Source organism: Ursus americanus, chromosome 1, assembly GCF_024610735.1.
Source record: "Ursus americanus isolate L20-20 chromosome 1, mUrsAme1.1.p, whole genome shotgun sequence".
NCBI lineage: Eukaryota > Metazoa > Chordata > Mammalia > Carnivora > Ursidae > Ursus > Ursus americanus.
Genome location: NC_142127.1, coordinates 104,179,186 through 104,197,592, shown reverse-complemented (window position 1 = coordinate 104,197,592; position 18,407 = coordinate 104,179,186). Strand labels below are relative to the sequence as shown.

Below are 18,407 nucleotides of genomic sequence, written 5' to 3'. Positions count from 1 at the left end.
ACCATGGGTCTCACAGGCAGAATCATTACGCAGAGAACTTTTAAAAAAGAAGGAGCTTGATATTCTTGTCCTTTCACTGGTGAACAGAGCTCTGCTTAGCACAAGGCCGAGGAGATGGTAATTGCTGGTTTTTATATTTGAAAGGGAGGTTAATAGCCCAAGTCTCGATTCAGAAACTTCAAGGAGAAATGGGAGGGCGTGGTAAGGGTGGAGGGGGGAGACTGCATTTCCTGTTTTCCCTGCAAATGGTGTTGGAAAACACGGCAGGAAAACCATGGATACCCGCGAAAAAAATTCCAAAATTCATTCTCTTTGCCACCGGAGGCCCAGCCCAAAAGGTGACGAGTGGAAGAGGTGGATTTCTTTTCAAGAGTTGGGGTTTGCAGGAGTTCCAGCTAAAGGCTTGTAGGGTGAAGACAGGCTTCGGAGGGTGACCTCAGCCTGCAGCGGGGCCAGAAGCAACAGCGCACAGAGTCTGGTTTTCATTTACAGTTGGGTCAGGCCCACAGTGGGGAGGGGGAGAGGAGGGGTCGGGAGGAGGGGAGGGGAGGGGAGGAGGAGGAGGAGGAGCTGGAGGAAGCCCTGACTGTATCCTTGGACCCGGTCCAGTGCTCGGAGCTCAGTCTTCCACCAAAGGCCGCTCAGTTCTCCTGCGCTCCAGCCTCCTGCGAGGACCGCCAGGGGTTTCCTCCTCCGGCCGGAGCCCCGCTCCTGCAGAAAGGAAAGCCGACGCCGTCAGCGGGAAAACCATGCGAACCTAAGTGAATATAGAAGCCCAGGGACATACACTTCTTCAGATTTGCTCAGGGTGAGTGCACGTCCCCCCTGCTTTCCCGGGTTTGTGGGTGCGAAGGAACTGCTTCAGACCCCGGTGAGCCTTTCTAGGGGGCTCTCATGTTCGCTGTGTTCGAGTCTGTTCTGGACACGGTTCTGGTCCCTGGAAGATTCAGCTGAGGTTTCTTTCCCACTTTGCTGCCCCTGGGCTTCTCCAGCTCGGTTAAGGCCACGGCTTGCCCGTGGGCTGCAGTCGCGTGGCGCCGTGGGCTTCCTCCGCCCGTCCTGCAGCGTTTCTGGGCTCGCGGTCTGTTTGACATCCTCTCCTCCTTCTGGAGCTCGGGGGGCATCTGCTTTGTTAGCACAAGTGTCTTTGCCAGGATTCATAACTACCTGTCGAGCGAGCAGCTCTTTGGGGAGATTCGGTCTGAATTCTCCCAGGTGGGCGCGTCAGGTGGGGCTCCCGCCCGGGCTTCCCCGCGTGGGGGGCTGGTGGAGCTCATCTGTTGCCCCCGGGGGGCTGGGGGCGACTCTGGTGCCCCGGCTCAGGGCCAAGTCAAGGGTTGCTCGGCCAGTACCAAGGGTTTCCTCTTTTCAGGAACCTGAGGTCACTGTTGGAGTCTCTGTCCTGGGCGGGGGGTGGGTGTTGCATAAAGGAGCTGCCGAGGTCAGAGGAGGAGAAGGCATTTGGCGTTCCGGCCGCGTGCCCAGTGGGTAAGGCAGGGCTCCTGGGGCCGGGGGGCTGCCCGGGTTGCCCAGATGTGGCGCGGGTGCCAAGCTGGGAGGCCCAAGGCCTGTTCCAGAGCTGGGACGCCCAGGATGGAAAGTGTTCTCTGACAGCTGCCAGCCTGCCATGGGGACCTGTTTCAAGTGCTAGAAAGTGGACCAGTGTGGAAGCAGGGGTGGGGTCGCTGGGAGGACCCAGTGAAATCTGTGGGGAGTATGAAACACAAATCAGCATTTCACAGCCTGACCCAGGAGCACGCTGAGAGGCTGGTCTGGACTCCAAGAACAGACTGCTCTGAGCGCAGGGGTGTGTCCTGCACCCATACGGAGCGCAGGGGTGCTGACCCGTGCCCGCCAGCTCCTTGCCCGGCGCACAGCTATCTCCACAGGAGAACTGTAGGATCTGAGAGCTGCAAAGGCGCTCAGAGCCCGTGTGGGCAGAGTCTTCTCCTCGACCTGGGATCCCCGAACCTCCCAGGGCACCCATTCTCAGTACCTCCAAAGACTGAACAGAAATGGCTTTAAAATCAAATATTCTTTGTTCCTAACCAAAATGGTATTGAAAAGCAGCTGGCCGTTGGACAGCATCAGAGATTCTGAGTTCTTTGCTGGGCTAAGACAATGGCAGAGATTCTCGGCTGGAAGCCACTGAGGTGTGGCCCTGGTTTTCAGGGTGCAGCCTCAGGGGCGGGGGCTCTGAGACGCTAAATGACTTGCAGAAGCGGCACAACCGTGGGTGGCTGAGGTGGTAGTAAAATCTCACCTTTTCAGGAAGGCAGACGGCCAAGCCATGGACGATCCCAAGCTAACTGACATTCAGATTGGAACGGGCCATGTAATTTGTTCCCGCCCAGAACATAGGGTCCTTCTGTCCTGTTCTATTCTATTCTAAGTAAGGGGAAACTTGCTTTATGTTCCCTAAGCGATGGAGGAAGAAGGGGCTAGGAGCTCGCGGGCAGGCAGGGACGTTGGATCCCAGCTGTAGGAGCCGAGTACCTGCCTCGAGTGGGCCTCTCTACTCGTCCAGGCCGCCTCTGGGCCCGGGGGCCGGAGGGGTGGGACCTGTACTTTACTTTGTTCTTAATGTGGGCTGGTTGCTGAGGGTGAAGGTACAGGGATGGAGAGGTGAGGGGCTTTTGTGGGAGCTCAACATATAGGAATGATCATGTGGCCTTGGCCATCTTTGTTGAGACAAGGCATTGCCATTACCATGAGGCTGATTTTTCTCTTTCCCCAGTCCGGCAGGAGAAAACCACGAAGAAGTCACTGGGTGGAGAACAGGGCCTGGGAGAGAATACCACAGCAAGGTGGAAAAGTGGGGCCACCCTGCCTTTTTCCTATGGGGGAATTGGAGGGTGCGGCCATCCCACCTTCCTGGGAGGTGGCCGGGGAAGCCTCCGGAAGGTTAACCCCCATTGGCTCCAGCTCTTCCATCTCCTGGGAGGATGTGTGCCCCACCCCACCATGCTTGTGGCTCTCAGCTGATGGGATATAAGGCCAATGTCCAAACGAGGGGTCTTCAGGGCATTTTTGATAAAAGATCTTTCTGAATAGAAATGTCTTTGTGTGCGCACCTCCCTTTATTTTGTCCACATGAGTGCCTTCTGTCATTTTCGTAGCTTAGAACCTAACACCTCACTGATGATAAAGTAGGAAGAAACCCCCCTAACTGATAATCAGTGATGATGGATTCGTGGCTCAAATAATTTCATGACAAGGGCACTCCCCATCTGACCGTAGTTTTGGGTCGGGGGCTGCAGGGGCCCCTGCAGTAAGCCAGCTAGAAATCAGTCATCCGTGTCGTGTCCCCCCCCCCCCCTTTTGGGATTTGGGAGAGTTCCTGCCTCGGGGGCTTCCGGCCCTGGGAGTTCGCTCAGCCTGTTTAGACAACGGATAAAGTGTGATCCTTACCAGCAGCCCGCCTCGCCACCCGCTTTTATGTGAAATTCCACATTGAGGGTTTAGAAGTCACCAGCAAGCCACAAAGTCTGTCCCATGAGACTGTCTTGCAGGCATGCTAATGACCTCAGCCAGAAGTTTTATTTGACAATCCGTTTTTGTCACTGTTCTGTTTGGAGGAACCCGAGAGGATCTGTTATCTCTTGGAGAGGAATCACAGGCGGCTTCCCCCTCTCAACGGGACATTGTGTACCAGGCAGGCTTTCCACGGCGACCCGCGGGCTCTCGTGGTGCCTTGGCCGTGGAAAGCAGGCAGTAAGAACCCCTCCACTATGACACCAACAGCTGATGGTTTCGGGAGGGACCTGACATTTTAAAAAATCCTTAGTAGCTCTAACCGAGAAAGTGGAAGCCCGACATAATTCAAATTTTAAAGCAGGGGAGATTTAAAAAATTCCCTGCTCATTCAGACAGCTTAGAACTAGACAAGGATGCTTCTCTTCACTCCCCGCATTTCCAGATACGGTGTCTGTCTTTCCACTGTAAAAATTCTCGAAGGTTATCCTCCACTTTACGGAAAAGATGCTGCTTCCTCCCTTTAAAACATGGGTGACGCCTGCCCCCCCGCTCAACACACAGCGTCCTGATTTACAAAGGGGGGCTCTCCACATTATGTTGATTTTTGAAAGCATAATTTGAGCACCTTCTATAGGTCTATTCTGGGAGGGAGATGAAATTTTGAGTTAGCACCTTCACCCCGGTGTAGCCTGTCCAGAAAACGCAGGCTGGCTCTCTGTCCTCTAGAGGGCGGTGTGTGATCCTTCGGAGCTCTGGAAAAATCTCCAAGTGGTGGGAGTCCTCCAGGGTGTGGTTTCTGGGTTTGCAGGGAGTAGTTTGATAGACATCTCAGCAGGGCTCATGGGTAACTTTAGACTCTTTAAACACATATTTTTAAATGTGAGTGTAATATCTGAAGTAGATATAAATTTAGAATTTTATTTTTTTTTTCTGTGCTCCGATGTTGAGGTCAAATTATGCCTTGAAACGAGGCATTCTGAACTCAAATAATTTCATTACAAGGGCACTAACCAAATAAGAACTTGGAAAAGAAACATTTTGCCCACATCCCTTAAGAAAAGTTTAAATTAACAGTAAGTTGTTTCAGAACCAAAGTGAATTTGCATTTTGAGGCCATGCTGTCTCCACGTAGGAGTTTTGAACTTTAAAACTGGCAGGAATAATGTGAAGGTGAACTGAGCCAGTAACCCCCAAACTTTTCATTACCAGCCCTTTGCCACTTTCTCCTGAGAGACAACTTACTTGAACATGTTTTACAAAATTCACAGACTAGCATTACGAACGTCCCATGTTAAGTCTTTGTTCAGACTTCCCGTGAGCTTAGACTGTTGGCCCGAGCTACCCGCTGTCGGGGTCCTGAAGGCCAGAAGCCCAGCTCAGGGAGAAGGTACCCAGCCCTCTACTCGGTCCACGTGTTCTCGTATTTGTTCAAGCTCGGTGAGCCCTGCTCTGCTCCGCGGGCCGGGAGCTCTGGGATCGAGGGAGGGTACGAGAATCCCTGAGACACAGACCCCGCCCTCTGCTTGGCAAATATGTGATTTCCATCTGGCTGTCTTAAATATCAAAAAATTATTACCTGGGTGGATGCTTTCTCCACACCCTTGACATTTCAGAGGAAGGAATGGAGCAGAGAGAGGTGAATGACTGACGAGTCTGAGGTCACAGTGTCAGCAGCAAAGCCAAGCCAGCATTTCTGGGCGCTGCTGCCCATATTAATAGGATCCCGTAAGCAGAGAACGTGGGCCTAGGAATAGCGAGGGAGTAAAAGTCTTTACGGAATATTTTAGGGTATCCTGTGAAGAAAGGCCCTTCTTCCCATTGACCAGCGTTCTGTGGAGTAGTGTGTTACGTTTACTTAGCAGAGAGGTAACTGTTTAAAAACAAATCTGGAAAGAGGAGAAAAATAAGACAAACAGGAAACGTTCTGCCAAACCCTTCCCCAAAGGCAAATTGTTAGTCTCGGTAGGGGTCTGGCTGCATCTAGCAGACCCTTAACCTGCTGTTGTCCTTCCTGAATTCTAAGATTCACGAAACACCGAGAAACATTCTGAGCTGGGACCGGCCTGGGGCAAGCGCGGTGGGAACTAGATCTGTAACACTTCCCTGGTGTGTGCTATACATTTAGTTTTCATGGACCCAGAGCATCGAGCATTGGCCCCTGCAAGGAAGAGCTCATGGGTCAGTTTAATTTGAAAATTAATAATTGAACAGCAGCTGGTGATGACTCAGGTCTCAAGGGAAGCCATTCCAGGAAACCGGTTTTTCTCTTCTGGAATCTTCATCAGTTGATTCAGCAGCCCCGGGCCAGCACCCAGAGCTAGAGACAGCCCAGCAGAGGCACACACATTGCCCCATGTGCCCCCGGGGGCCTCTCTGTTTCTCGTGGGGGCAGCAGGAGACCCGTCCCTGCTCGGGCCTGGAGACACAGATGGAAGGAAATCATAGCAGAACCCTACCAGTGAAAGCATCAGCCATTAGCCTTATTTTATACATAAAATAAGTGAGCCTGGGGAGATTAACTAACCATTACTGATAGAGAGGTAAGGAAGTAGAATTTTTCCAGGCTATTACACTAAATCCGGTGTTGATAATATTATATTAGATGTTTCAAATTAATTTTTTTTAAAAGTCGATTTTATATAATTTTCTCTTCCAGATTTGATTGTGAATCAGAGCAGAACACAAAGATGTTTAGTTTTTCCTTACAGTGTGAGCACGTTGTAACCACTTTGGGTACTTCTACAGTGGAACAGCATGGTTTTGGGGAGGCCATAGCCCCCAAAGTCTGTGGCCAGGAAAGGCAGAGAGGCGGCCAGAGGCCAGCTCACGGCGCTGGCACGGGGCGGACTTGTGTGCGATTTCTTTTGAAGTGCTTTCGAAGGCGCTCTCTGCCTTACTGTTAAATCCCATCTAGTCTCTGCTGAATGTTTATCGTTAGCAGGATAAATGGAGAAAGAGCCTTGTCTGGCTGCCTTGTCTTTTAGGAGCGTGGAATGCTTTCTACGCATGCGTGGTGCTGTCTAGCTTTTCCCACTACCGCAGATGTGGAACTTTCTGCTTCGTGGTTATTATCTTGGACCTTAGGAATATGTGTTTTAAATAAATTTCCACGTATCTGGCAGCTGGTCTGGAGGTCCTTCAAGTTGCCTTTATGGGGGGAAGGAAGCGAACCCTGACAGTGCTCAGCACACGCTTGCACGTGACCTTGTTCATCGGGGAGGCTGCTTGCAGAGGGGACGGCCAAACCACCTCCGCCTTTCTGTATTGCTCTGTTTCAATACACGAGCTGCTGAACGGGGATCATTTTACTTGATTTGACGAGGCAGAGCCAAAGAGGAAGGATCTAGAGTTGGCTACTGCGTGTCTACAAGGACACTGTGGGTGGCGGTGAGGCCAGGCCAACACACATCATCAGAAGAGTTAAAATTTCGCTATCACAGGAAACACGTTCAGAGCCTGGGTCACACAGATGATGCTTTAGAGATATGTATGTGACTGATAATTCTCTTCCCTCGGGCATTTTTGTAGAATGGAAAGATGAGGTTCAAGTTGTAAAATCAACAGTTAACAGACCACCTTCCAATTTAAGGGGGTTTTCTCCAGGGTGTTCCAAAGCATTTGCTTTTGAGGATTCCCCCAAAGCTCTTTCAAATGGCAGGAATATATTAAATGCCACCCTCTTCCTTCCCTAACCGAAGACCTAATAAATCCTCTTTTTGCTTCCTCCCCTGGGGGCGAGAATGGGGACTCCTTTCCCAGGATTCCAGCCAGAAGGGAAGGGGGGGTGACAGAAGGAGGGAGAAGTAGGGCGGGCTGCCAACTCGAGGCCCTTGGGGTTTCCTGAGGTGTGACTTCTACTCTCCCGGCAGATAGAGGCCGCACGCCGGCCTGGTCTTCAATAATTTCTGTAGCTCCCGCTTAAAACGGGACATCAGGAGTTAACAGAAGTCCTAGAACTTGATAGGAGGACCAGCCTGATTTTAAAAAGCCGTGCTCACAGAAGAGCGAATAAATGCCCTCAAAATGGGGCCTCTGGATATATTTAAGCCTTTGTTTCAAAATGATTTCCTTGTGTGCCTGTGTGTGTCTCTTTCTTAAAAAAGATTTCCAGGCATGGAAAATGAAAAAGCTTTTGAGTAGACTTTACGAAAACTAATTTCATGAAATTGCAAAATAGCTTGGGAAAGTCTCTGGAATACGACCCAGTGGGATGGCAAGTCGGAGGTCCGTGGAAAGCAGTCTTTGAGAGATGGCTTTGTAGGTCTCTAATGGACAGCTGCAACAAGGAAAAAGGCATCTCAAAGCCTTTTCAGAACGAGGCAGAGTGAAGAAAGGGACGACTAATGCCAGATAGAAAGATAAGAGTGCAAATCTAGTGAGCTTCTATGATCGAATCTGTTGACTTTTGGACACAGAAGCTATGACACAGAGCACCTCACTGCACCCAACCCAAGGGTCTCAAGCAGCCAATTCTGACTTTTCTTTCGTATTTAAAGGAAGAGCAGCAGACAAATGGATCCTATTGACACAGAATCTGTCCCCAGAGAAGTCTATGTTTTCCCTAGAAGAGATGGGGAGTTTCCTCGGGTTCCGGGCCAGACCTGGCACCATCCTTCAGGGCTTTCTGGGGCTTTGCAAACACAGACTTTGCTTAGGATTCTGGTTTTATCTCGTTTTATCCATGTGGACTTGCCTCCCCTGGCTTCAGTTTCCCAACTATATAATGAGGGGGGGGAGCAGCCATTGGGGTGTTGGGCGGAGGGCATGAAATCCCACGGGCGAGATAGAAGGGCCGTAAATTCTACTTGTGCTCTCTCGTCTCTATTTCCTGGGGGGTGGGGAGGGCTGGGGGGAGCGTAGTGAGAGAGTGGCTGCGTCCTTCTCTCTTGTTAAAATGAGCAAGCACGGTGATCATTTGCAAAGATGTTTGACATCTTTTAAAAACTTCAGTTTTAAAAATTGGAACTCCATGACATGATAAATAGAATAGATTTAATTGCAAACAGAAACATTAACAAATATCCAGCAGCTGGGCTAGGAACACTTGAGCCACATGACTAGCTCCCAAGTGCGATGGCAAGAAAAGTGTGTGGGACCGAAGGCAGTTTTCCCACCTGGGAATTCAGCTCAGCCAAACCACGTGAGCTCATCAGTCATGAGTGGGGCTTGGGTAACACAAGCAACGTCTCCAGAACGGGAAGAGCTTTCCCCCTCTGTCCTCGCTCCCTTCCTTTCCCCTCCCCTCCCCTTCCCTCCCCTCCAGGGCTCTCCTCCCCTCCCTTCCTTTTAACTTAATATCTGGGTAGATTTTAGAAGACATAATTCCTGGGCACTGTACACTCCTTTCATTACTTTGTGTCTCAATGGGTAGCACTTCGTTTATGGGGTTACTCTTCTAAAGATGAATATCTTGGAAATAAAAATTTTTACATGTCATTTTCAACCGATGTAAGATTCATTTTCCTTAGAGAAGAGTTGAAGTAAGTAATACCTCAGGAAGAAGTTAGAGATTTCATCTCATTAAGTTTAGATTTTTTTGAGCTTTATCAAAGATGAGAAAATTATTTTGGAATTTCTCAATAGAGAGCCCATTCAGTGTTTAATGTATGAGAGGATTCGCGGTTTCTAAGAAGTCAGATGTGACGCTGTGTGAGATGCAGGGACGTTTACAAAGCCATCAGCAAACTGCTGAACACAGTGCACCCCGTCCCACACCCAGCAGTGGGTGAGCAGATCTTATCTCCTGTCCTTTTCTCCACATGGTTTACACGGTCCAGTGATTTCTGATGAGGCCCTATGATAGTCTCTTGCTCTCCTTCTTAAACAAAAGCACCACTTAGAATCTTGTATCTTGTGTGTGGATCAAATATTAAAAATGGTTGAGCTGGACTCCCTGAAAGATTCACATTAAGATTTTTCATTGAAGTGGTGGTGCTATGGTGCTTGAACTTTAGTGGGGCGGGAGAATAGATGCTTCTAGAATCGCATGTGAACATGGATCCTACCCCCAGAAAACCCCGTATACACGGATACAGTTGTGAACACGTTTGTGGGAGGTTGAGAGATCCTTTGAAATTTGTGGACCCCATATTTTAAAAAAAGGTTTTGACCAATTACAATATTACAGGTTGTTTTAGATAGGGCTGGCTATAGTTTTGGAAAGAATCCAGTAGAATTTAAACAATGTGGACAATTTTTCCATAAAACAGCTTTCTAGTAGGATGCTTATTGATGATAGAAAAAAATCCAATGTTTATTTTTTTAAAAAGATTTTGTTTATTTGACAGAGAGACAGCCAGCGAGAGAGGGAACACAAGCAGGGAGAGTGGGAGAGGAGGAAGCAGGCTCCCAGCAGAGGAGCCTGATGTGGGGCTCGATCCAGAACGCTGGGATCACACCCTGAGCTGAAGGCAGACGCTTAACGACTGAGCCATCCAGGCGCTGCACCAATGTTTAATTTTAATAGAAAGAATCAAGAATAGCACACGTACAATGTACTTTTATACTTTACCTTCTAAATCGTATAAGCTCAGGGAGCCTGGGTGGCGTGGTCGGTTAAGTGACTCTTGATATTGGCTGGGGTCATGATCTCTGGGTCATGAGATTGAGCCCCATGTTGGGCTCCATGCTGGGCATGGAGTCTGCTTGAGGTTTTCTCTCCCTCTCCTGCTGCCCCTTTCCCCCTCTAAAAAACAGTGTGTATCCTCAATTAACTGAGAACGCACACACACAAATTATAGACCTTGCATTTACTTTTTTTTTTCCCCAGAAGAAAAACTCTGGAATAGGTTTAGCAGAGTGTGGGGGAACAGGTATGGCGGGATGGAAAGATCTGGAAGATTCCCAGGGTGGAGCATTGGCTTGAGGGATTTCTAGGGAGTGAAGGGGGCAATAGTGGGGCTGAGTTGGAAGGTCATCCTCAGTGGAGAAAGCAGACCAGCCAGCCAAGTGGTGCCTGAGGGGAGTGCCTCTGAGCACCAGCCAGGACCCAGCTAGGGCTTGGGGACACCATGGACCAACGCGCCGAGCACTGGGGGCTGCCTTTCTCTATCGTATCAATCCGTGTCTAATGCCTGTTCACCATTTCAAGCCAAGATGATTGGGCTGTGCCTTTGAAATGCTGCCATTATGACCCTCACTGTCGCCTTCCTGTAAGAAAGAAGGATGTCCTCTTAATGACTGGCCTCCTGACCATCATGAAAACAACCTTTTCTTTGCAGTGTTGATACATTTCCAAGAGAAGGTTGTATTGACAGGTTGTTCTCTTTCCAAGCTCTTAGCATTGGAATCACGGGGTAGGGCTGTCTCCGCCCAGATGATACTTTTTGTTGACTTTCCTTGGAAATCCAGAGGCTCAGTGGATCTTGGAAACCACGCTCTTGTTTATGGTTTTACCTTTATCTAGTCTCCCAACTTTTGGCTGGCTGGCCGACGGCCCACACTCTGCGTCTTGCTGTTCCTCAGAGCTGGGCCCTGAGATTTGAACTCCAGCTTCTCGCTCTGGGCCTGACCCCCGGAGGGCAAAGTGTGGGCCTGAGCTTAGGTTTTCTTTGCGCTCATTGCACCCGTGTCCTTAGGTGGCAGCCTCATAGGGGCTGCTCTCGGTTTTACTTGGCCCTCAATGCTGTCTCGCTGAGTAGCCCAGCCGGCCACTGGTCTCCTGCCAAGGCCACCTCGCTAAACAGACAGACAGACTTTCCTCTGCTATCATGACTTGCGTTGCTCTGTATGACAACACTGACAAGATCAGACCACTCTTGACGCTGGCTTCATTAGCAACGTGGGGAAGATGGGGTTCCTGCATTGTAGGGTAGACGACTGTGAACAGAATCACTGGGCCCGTGGAGTGCCAGAGCAAGAGGAAGGTCAAGCTGGAAAGGTCGACAGGTACAAAAGCTTAGGCCTGATGTAGAGCCGATTTCAGAGCTCAGGTGGTACTGAGGGCAGGAATAATTTTGCACCAGGTCTCCATGTTACATCAGATTCTTTTCTACTTTCATGAGACTCAAGTCTTGTTCCCCAAACCTTAATATTTCGCAGCGCTATACGTCTTTTCTTCTTCCTTTCCGAGTGTTATTTACAGGCAAGGACAAACATTGTGCTGTTTCATGCCAGGGGCATGGATGCACGCTTTAAGAAAATGTTTAATTGTAATTTGTTCCCATTTTAGCTCTTAGCCATGATCACACCTCAAAAAGAGAGATGCCACGTTTATATTATACCTGTTAAATTGATGGCTACAGTTAAGGGGTACATTGTTGCCCTTACTTTTGAAAACGGATGATTTTTCCTGTCCTTTTTAAAAAAATTGTGGTAAAACACACATGACATAAAATGTACCATCTTAGCCATATTTTTAAAAGATTTATTTATGTATTTTTGCAGGGGGAGGAGAGGGCGAGAGAATCCCAAGCAGACTCCCCCATGGAGCCCGACTCGGGGCCCAGTCTCATGACCGTGAGATCATGATTGGAGCTGAAATCAAGAGTTGGAAGCTTAACCAGCTGAGCCACCCAGGCACCCTCCATCTTAACCATTTTTAAGTCAACAGTACAGTAGTGCTAACTATATGCACCTTGTTGTGCAATGAGTCCCTAGAATTTTTCATCTTGTGAAACTGGAACTCTTTACTCATTGAGCCTCTATCCCCTTCCCCACCCTTTGGCGACCCCCCTCCTATTTTCTAATAGTTGGACTACTTCAGATACGTCCTCTAAGTGGAATCCTGCAGTATGTGTCTTTCTGTAACTGGCCCATTACACTCCTCGTGGTGTCCGCAAGGTTCGTCCACGATGCTGCATGTGATAGGCTTCCCTTCCTTTTTAAGGCTGAGTAATACTCCACTGCATGCGAGTCCCACATTTGTCCTCCCCTTTCATCCATTGATGGACATTTATGTTGTTTCTGCCTCTTGGCTGTTGTGACTAATGCTGCAACAAATTTGGGTGTGCGTTATTTCTTTGCAATCCTGTTTCAGTTATTTTGGATGTATGCCCAGAAGTGGCATTGCTGGGTTATGTGGTAATTCTATATTTAATTTTTTGAGGACCCTCCATATAGTTTTCTATAGTGGCTGCCCCATTTTATACTCCCACCAGCAAGGCACCAAGGTTCCAGTTTTCCTGCATCCTCATCAATAATTGTTGTTTACTATTTTTTTGATGGTAGTCATTCGAAGGGGTGTGAGGTGATCGCTCATTGCGGTTTTGATTTGCATTTCTCTGCTGATGAGTGATGTCCTGCATCTTTTCATGTGCGTAATGGCCATTGCTGTCTCTTCTTTGGAGAAATGTCTTTTCAAGCCCTTTTCCCAGTTTTAAGTCAGATTATTTACTTTCGTTGCTGTGGTTGAATTGTGGGAATTCTTTATATATTCCGAATTTGAATCCTTCATTAGGTACATGGTTTGTGAATATTTTCTCCCTTTCTGTAGGTTGCCTTTTGCTCTGTGGATGGCTTCCCTCACTGCACAGAAGTTTTTGATGATCTAGTCCCGTTTGTCTATTCTTACTTTTGTTGCCCATGCTTTTGGTGTCATACCCAAGAAATCATTGCCAAATCCAATGTTGTGAAGACTTCTATATTTTCCTCTAGGAATTTTAGACTTTCAGGTCTTAGGTTTAGATCTTTAATCTATTTTGAGTTAGTTTTTGTAAAGGTTGTAAGGTGAGCATCTAATTTTGTTCTTTTGTACGTGGATATACAGTATTCCCCACGCCATCTGTTGAAGAGACTCTCCTTCCCTTATTGGGCAGCCTTGGCACTCTCATGAAAGATCATTTGACCATACACATGAGGTGAGGGCTATTTCTGGGGTCCCTATCTCCTTCATTGGTCCATATGTCTTTCTTTATTCTAGTACTGTCCTGTTCTGATGACTGTAGCTTTGTAATATGCTTTGAAATCAGGAAATGTGATACCTCCTGCTATATTTTTCTTTCTTAAGATCATTGTGGCTCTTCTGGTCTTTTGAACTTCCATATGATTTTAGGATTTTTTCCCCCTATTTCTATGAAAAAATATTGGATTTTTTTTGGAAGTTTATCTTTTTTTTCCAGTATTCTTTTTTTTTAATAAAAATTTTTTATTGTTATGTTAGTTACCATACAGTATATCCTTAGTTTTTGATGTAATGTTCCATGATTCATTATTTGCGTATAACACCCAGTGCACCATGCAATACATGCCCTCCTTAATACCCATCATCGGCCTATCCCAGTGCCCCCCCCCCCCCGCCTGAATCCCTCAGTTTGCTTCCCAGAGTCCATAGTCTCTCGTGGTTCATTCCCCCTTCTGTTTATCCCCCCTTCATTCTTCCCTTCCTTCTCCTCTGATCTTCCTGCTATTTCTTATGTTCCATAGATGAGTGAAACCATATGATAATTGTCTTTCTCTGCTTGACTTATTTCACTTAGCATAATCTCCTCCAGTCCCGTCCATGTTGCTGCAAATGTTGGGTAATCTTTCTGATGGCTGAGTAATATTCCATTGTCTATATGGACCACACCTTCTTTATCCAGTCATCTGTTGAAGGGCATCTCGGTTCCTTCCACAGTTTGGCTATTGTGGACAATGCTGCTATGAGCATTGGGGTGCATGTGCCCCTTCTTTTCACTACATCTGTATCTTTGGGGTAAATGTCCAGTAGTGCAGTTGCTGGGTCGTAGGGTAGCTCTATTTTTAACTTTTTGAGGAACCTTCATATTGTTTTCCAAAGTGACTGTACCAACTTGCATTCCCACCAACAGTGTAAGAGGGATCCCCTTTCTCCACATCCTCTCCAACATTTGTTGTTTCCTGCCTTGTTCATTTTTGCCATTCTAACTGATAAAAGGTGATACTGGGGAGCTTTCTGACTTGGGAGGAGGACAGGGTGTTGTTTGGAGGGCACAGATCTGGTGTCACAGGCTATTGAGCCCGTCTGAGCGTGAGCTTGGCTGGTTGGAAGTCATGCGTGCAGCGTGGTATGGGAGACCATGTAGCAACGTGGTCAGCCCCCAGGCCTGGCTTCATAGGCTTGCCAATTCCATGTCCCTGGATGTGTTCCATTCTGAGATTGGTGTTTGGCACACAGCAGGTTTTTGCTGGGAAAAGAGGGTTAAATAGAGAGTAAGGGCAAGATTTGAAGTGGTCCCAGAAGCCATGGCTATGTTTGCATAGCCCATTTTCTCCATAAACTGAAGATTTCCTGGGGGATTCTCAAATCTGATCTACACAATTAAGCTGGGTGTCACAGACCTGCCACTTGCTGTGCCCACAAGCACCTTTACTCTTGACTCTTTCTGCTGTTTGTTTGGCGACTTGCTGTCTCCCTCAATCTGAGAAGAAGCGAGGTTTAATTGCCCCTCTCCCCAATTTTTAAAGCTATGGCCAAAGGGATATAATCGCTAGATTCAAAGATTCTCGTGTATTGTTTAGTCAAAACTACATTTCATAAATGGGACAAATCCTTGATGCATTAGTTTGTAATCTGAGCATCAACGCTGATCATTTCGCTTTGCCCTGTTTTCTCGTTCAGGTTCCCACTTGGTGCTTAGACACATTCAAAATGAGGAAACATCGACATTTGCCCTTGGTGGCCATGTTTTGTCTCTTTCTCTCAGGCTTTTCTTTTACCCGTGCCCAACAGCAGCAAGCAGGTAAGATCCAGAAACATTTCTTACTTTTATTCAAAGGACTATTTTCTCTGATTGTAGATCATAGACCTCACGAGCTTGAGATAGAACTTAGACATGCTCTGAAGGGACAGTGAAGCCCTTTGTTGCAGGACGTTCATTCAATGTATAGACCTTTCCAGATGCTCTGTATCCAGGGAGAGATGGCTAAGTTTTACGAAAACTTGGGTTTGATATCTTGGAGTTGGTTAGCAGGTGCTTTGTTTTTACACTGGGTATGAGGAGAAAGTTTGTGTCACAAATATTTTACCAAATGAAGAGCTTTTGCCCATTGCTGGCACTGGTTTGGTCTCACTGCGTATAAAACCAGCACAAGACAATTATTGAGAATAAACATTTTTCTTGAAAACGGAACACACAGACCACCCAGTCTCTCTAACTCTGGACACGAAAAGACATTTTTCGCCTAGAATCACCCCATCTTTAAAAAAAATCAGTTTCTCAAAACAGTTTAAAAAAAATAGATGCGAATGAACCCTCTCAGGAATTTGCTCGCAGAGTTTTAGAAAACAGAGAAATGCTTCATGCGTTATGAGCTTGAAGGGATGCCCTTGGGTCTTCCTCTCATTTGCCTGGAGACTTGGGCCTCAGGCAGGGATCGTCCCCCCGGGCTCCGCGGTCCTTAGATGGCGGGGAGCTGAGTGCCGCCTCAAGGAAAGGGGGGCATTACTTGGGGCATCAGGGCAGCCTGAGGTAAGTAGAGCTCAGGAGCTGGCTGTGCGCGGCCAGCCTGGCCCGCAGCGCAGAAGGGCCCTCTCGGCCCCCCACAGCCTGGCACCTTGAGCCTCCTGCTTCCATTTTCGAGAGAGGACTGGATTCATCTTTGAAAAAGATAAATAATGTCCCACATCTGCAAAGGCCCTTCGGGCCCTGAAAAATCTATAGTAACCAGTTAGAGTACCTTTCTTCATGCTAAAATGTCTGAGAAAAACGAGAGGCTGCCTTTCTGTAAAGTTACAGAAGTCTTCACTTGAGGAAGATCTATTTAGTACATTTATTTTTCTCGAAATTACCCAAAGAATTGGAGGCTAGTTGATGGAAAGCAGTGGAAGTTTTCACAGTTCCTTCTTCTCGAGGCCCAGTCTCAGAGCCCAGACTGAAGGATGAACTCATGAAATGCTGGTTGGCGATCTCTGATGGGATAGCCTTCTGGTCTCATCAGGTGGGTCTTGGGGCTCAAACTGTCACAAAGAATCACAGCTGAGTTCAAAGACACTCCAGGGAATGCTCTCCACGGCCCCATTCTGGAGCCTGCCACTGGCTCACACACGGGGCTCATTGCATATGGCACTTGGGCCAGGGAGCGGGCACCAGCAGCAGTCGAGTCCCCACGCCCAGGTCCCCGTGGCTCAGGTAAGTCAGCCTCCCCGCCCGAAGCACGAGCGAGGCGCCGCTCCCTCAGCGACAGCGCAGTGCGAGCCCAGACAGCGTAGGAAGGGAGGCTTTGCGCCGATAGGAAGTCATTGCCTGAACAGGAGAAAAATCTAAACCAATGTCTTTTTTTAAAGATGTCAAAAATGGTGCTGCTGCCGATATAATATTTCTAGTGGATTCCTCTTGGAGCATTGGAAAGGAACATTTCCAACTTGTTCGAGAGTTTCTGTATGATGTTATAGAATCTTTAGCTGTGGGAGACAGTGATTTCCGTTTTGCTCTGGTCCAGTTCAACGGCAACCCACATACCGAGTTCCTGTTAAATACGTACCGTACTAAGCAAGAAGTCCTCTCCCACATTTCCAACATGTCCTATATTGGGGGAAGCAATGAGACTGGAAAAGGATTAGAATACGTAATGCAAAACCACCTGACTGAGGCTGCCGGAAGCCGGGCCGGTGACGGAGTCCCTCAGGTTATCGTAGTGCTAACCGATGGACACTCGGACGACGGCCTTGCTCTGCCCTCAGCGGGACTTAAGTCTGCTGATGTTAACGTGTTTGCAATTGGAGTTGAGGACGCAGATGAAGGAGCGTTAAAAGAAATAGCAAGCGAACCGCTCACTATGCATGTGTTCAACCTAGAGAATTTTACCTCACTTCATGACATAGTAGGAAACTTAGTGTCCTGTGTGCAGTCATCCGTGGCTCCAGAAGGGGCTGGAGGCACAGAGACCCTTAAAGACATCACAGGTAATGGCAACACGGCCAAGCTGCTGCCCGCCTCGCTGTTCTTTGGAGAGAAGCTTGGCAACCGCTGGCGTTCGAGCGACACTGGCTAGCGGCGGGCGGGTGGGAGCGGGACGAGATGGCTGTTCACGGGCCTAAAAACAAAGGTTTGACCCCGCTGTCTAGTCTCCTGGATCGAGCGCTCACCTGCCTCCAGGAGGGCGTTTCTCCAGCAGTTACATCTGAACTCTGCAACAGCCCCTGTCTGCTGGTAGGATCCCGGAGGAGGTACTTGTGATTCCTAGCACAGGAAGCCTCCGGGTGGCGAGGCAGGCATCTGGCAAAGATCCCCCCACCTGTGACTGGGCGGAGAGCCCGTTTCCTGGAAAGAAGGCTCCGTGCTGGAAGGGCACGGCGGAGCTTGCGAAGAGAGAGGGACAGAGAAGCGAGAGGATCTTCTTGGGAAGGAAAACCAGAATGGTAGAGAGTCAGTTCCTGCAGTAGCCCATGCGGGGGTCCTGCCTTGGGGAAGATGGGGGGAGGATGGGGACAGGGGTGTGGACCAGGATGGGGAGGAGCCCTAGAGGCAGCTGGGTGTGCGACCTGGGGAACGCTGCCTCCGTGTATGGAGGGAGGTCAGATCGCGGGGGTACAGTAGTGTCCAGTGATGCTCACGGGGTGGCCCTCGTGTGTGTAGGGTGCAGTGGACAGAGGGCCGCCGGGGAGGGGGCCGCTGGAGACCCGGGGGGCTGGCGCTTGGGAGGGTGAACCACAGAGACGTTAAAGTCTCTGGAGATGAACGCAGGGTGTGCGGTGTGGACGCAGGCTGAGCGTGATGGAAAGGAATCCCTTAGGAAGTTCGGAGATCCCTTCTGGGCGTCAGCTGCACGGAGAAGGGGGATGATTCTTTGAAGGAGGAGTGAGCGGGGAGTGGCCTGGGCAGGCAGCGTCTGCACCGCAGCCAGGAAGTGACCACAGGAGCAAGATCCGTGGCGCGCTTTTCTCCTGAGCTTTCCAAAGTGCTTGCCACCCAGGAGCTCAGAGATAAGCGGCAGGAGGCCAGTGACTGGCAGAGAGCCCCTCTCTTGTTAATTCCACATGTGGCGCGGAGCGGGGAGAAGAAAGAGTTGCGATTTTGAGGCATAAAGTAGCC

The 18,407-nt window shown here is 48.8% G+C and overlaps 1 protein-coding gene across 1 annotated transcript in view; it reads left to right on the top strand.

The window, feature by feature from the left end:
• Positions 1-255: 255 nt before the first annotated feature.
• COL6A3 (collagen type VI alpha 3 chain) overlaps positions 256-18,407 on the top strand; it is a 79,247-nt gene continuing 61,095 nt past the window's right edge. Inside the window, exons 1-4 of the mRNA XM_045794035.2 lie at positions 256-338; positions 610-808; positions 14,996-15,116; positions 16,661-17,278. Of these exons, the coding sequence (XP_045649991.2) occupies positions 15,026-15,116; positions 16,661-17,278 (709 nt within the window). The 5' untranslated portion in view covers positions 256-338; positions 610-808; positions 14,996-15,025. The remainder of the gene's footprint in view (positions 339-609; positions 809-14,995; positions 15,117-16,660; positions 17,279-18,407) is intronic.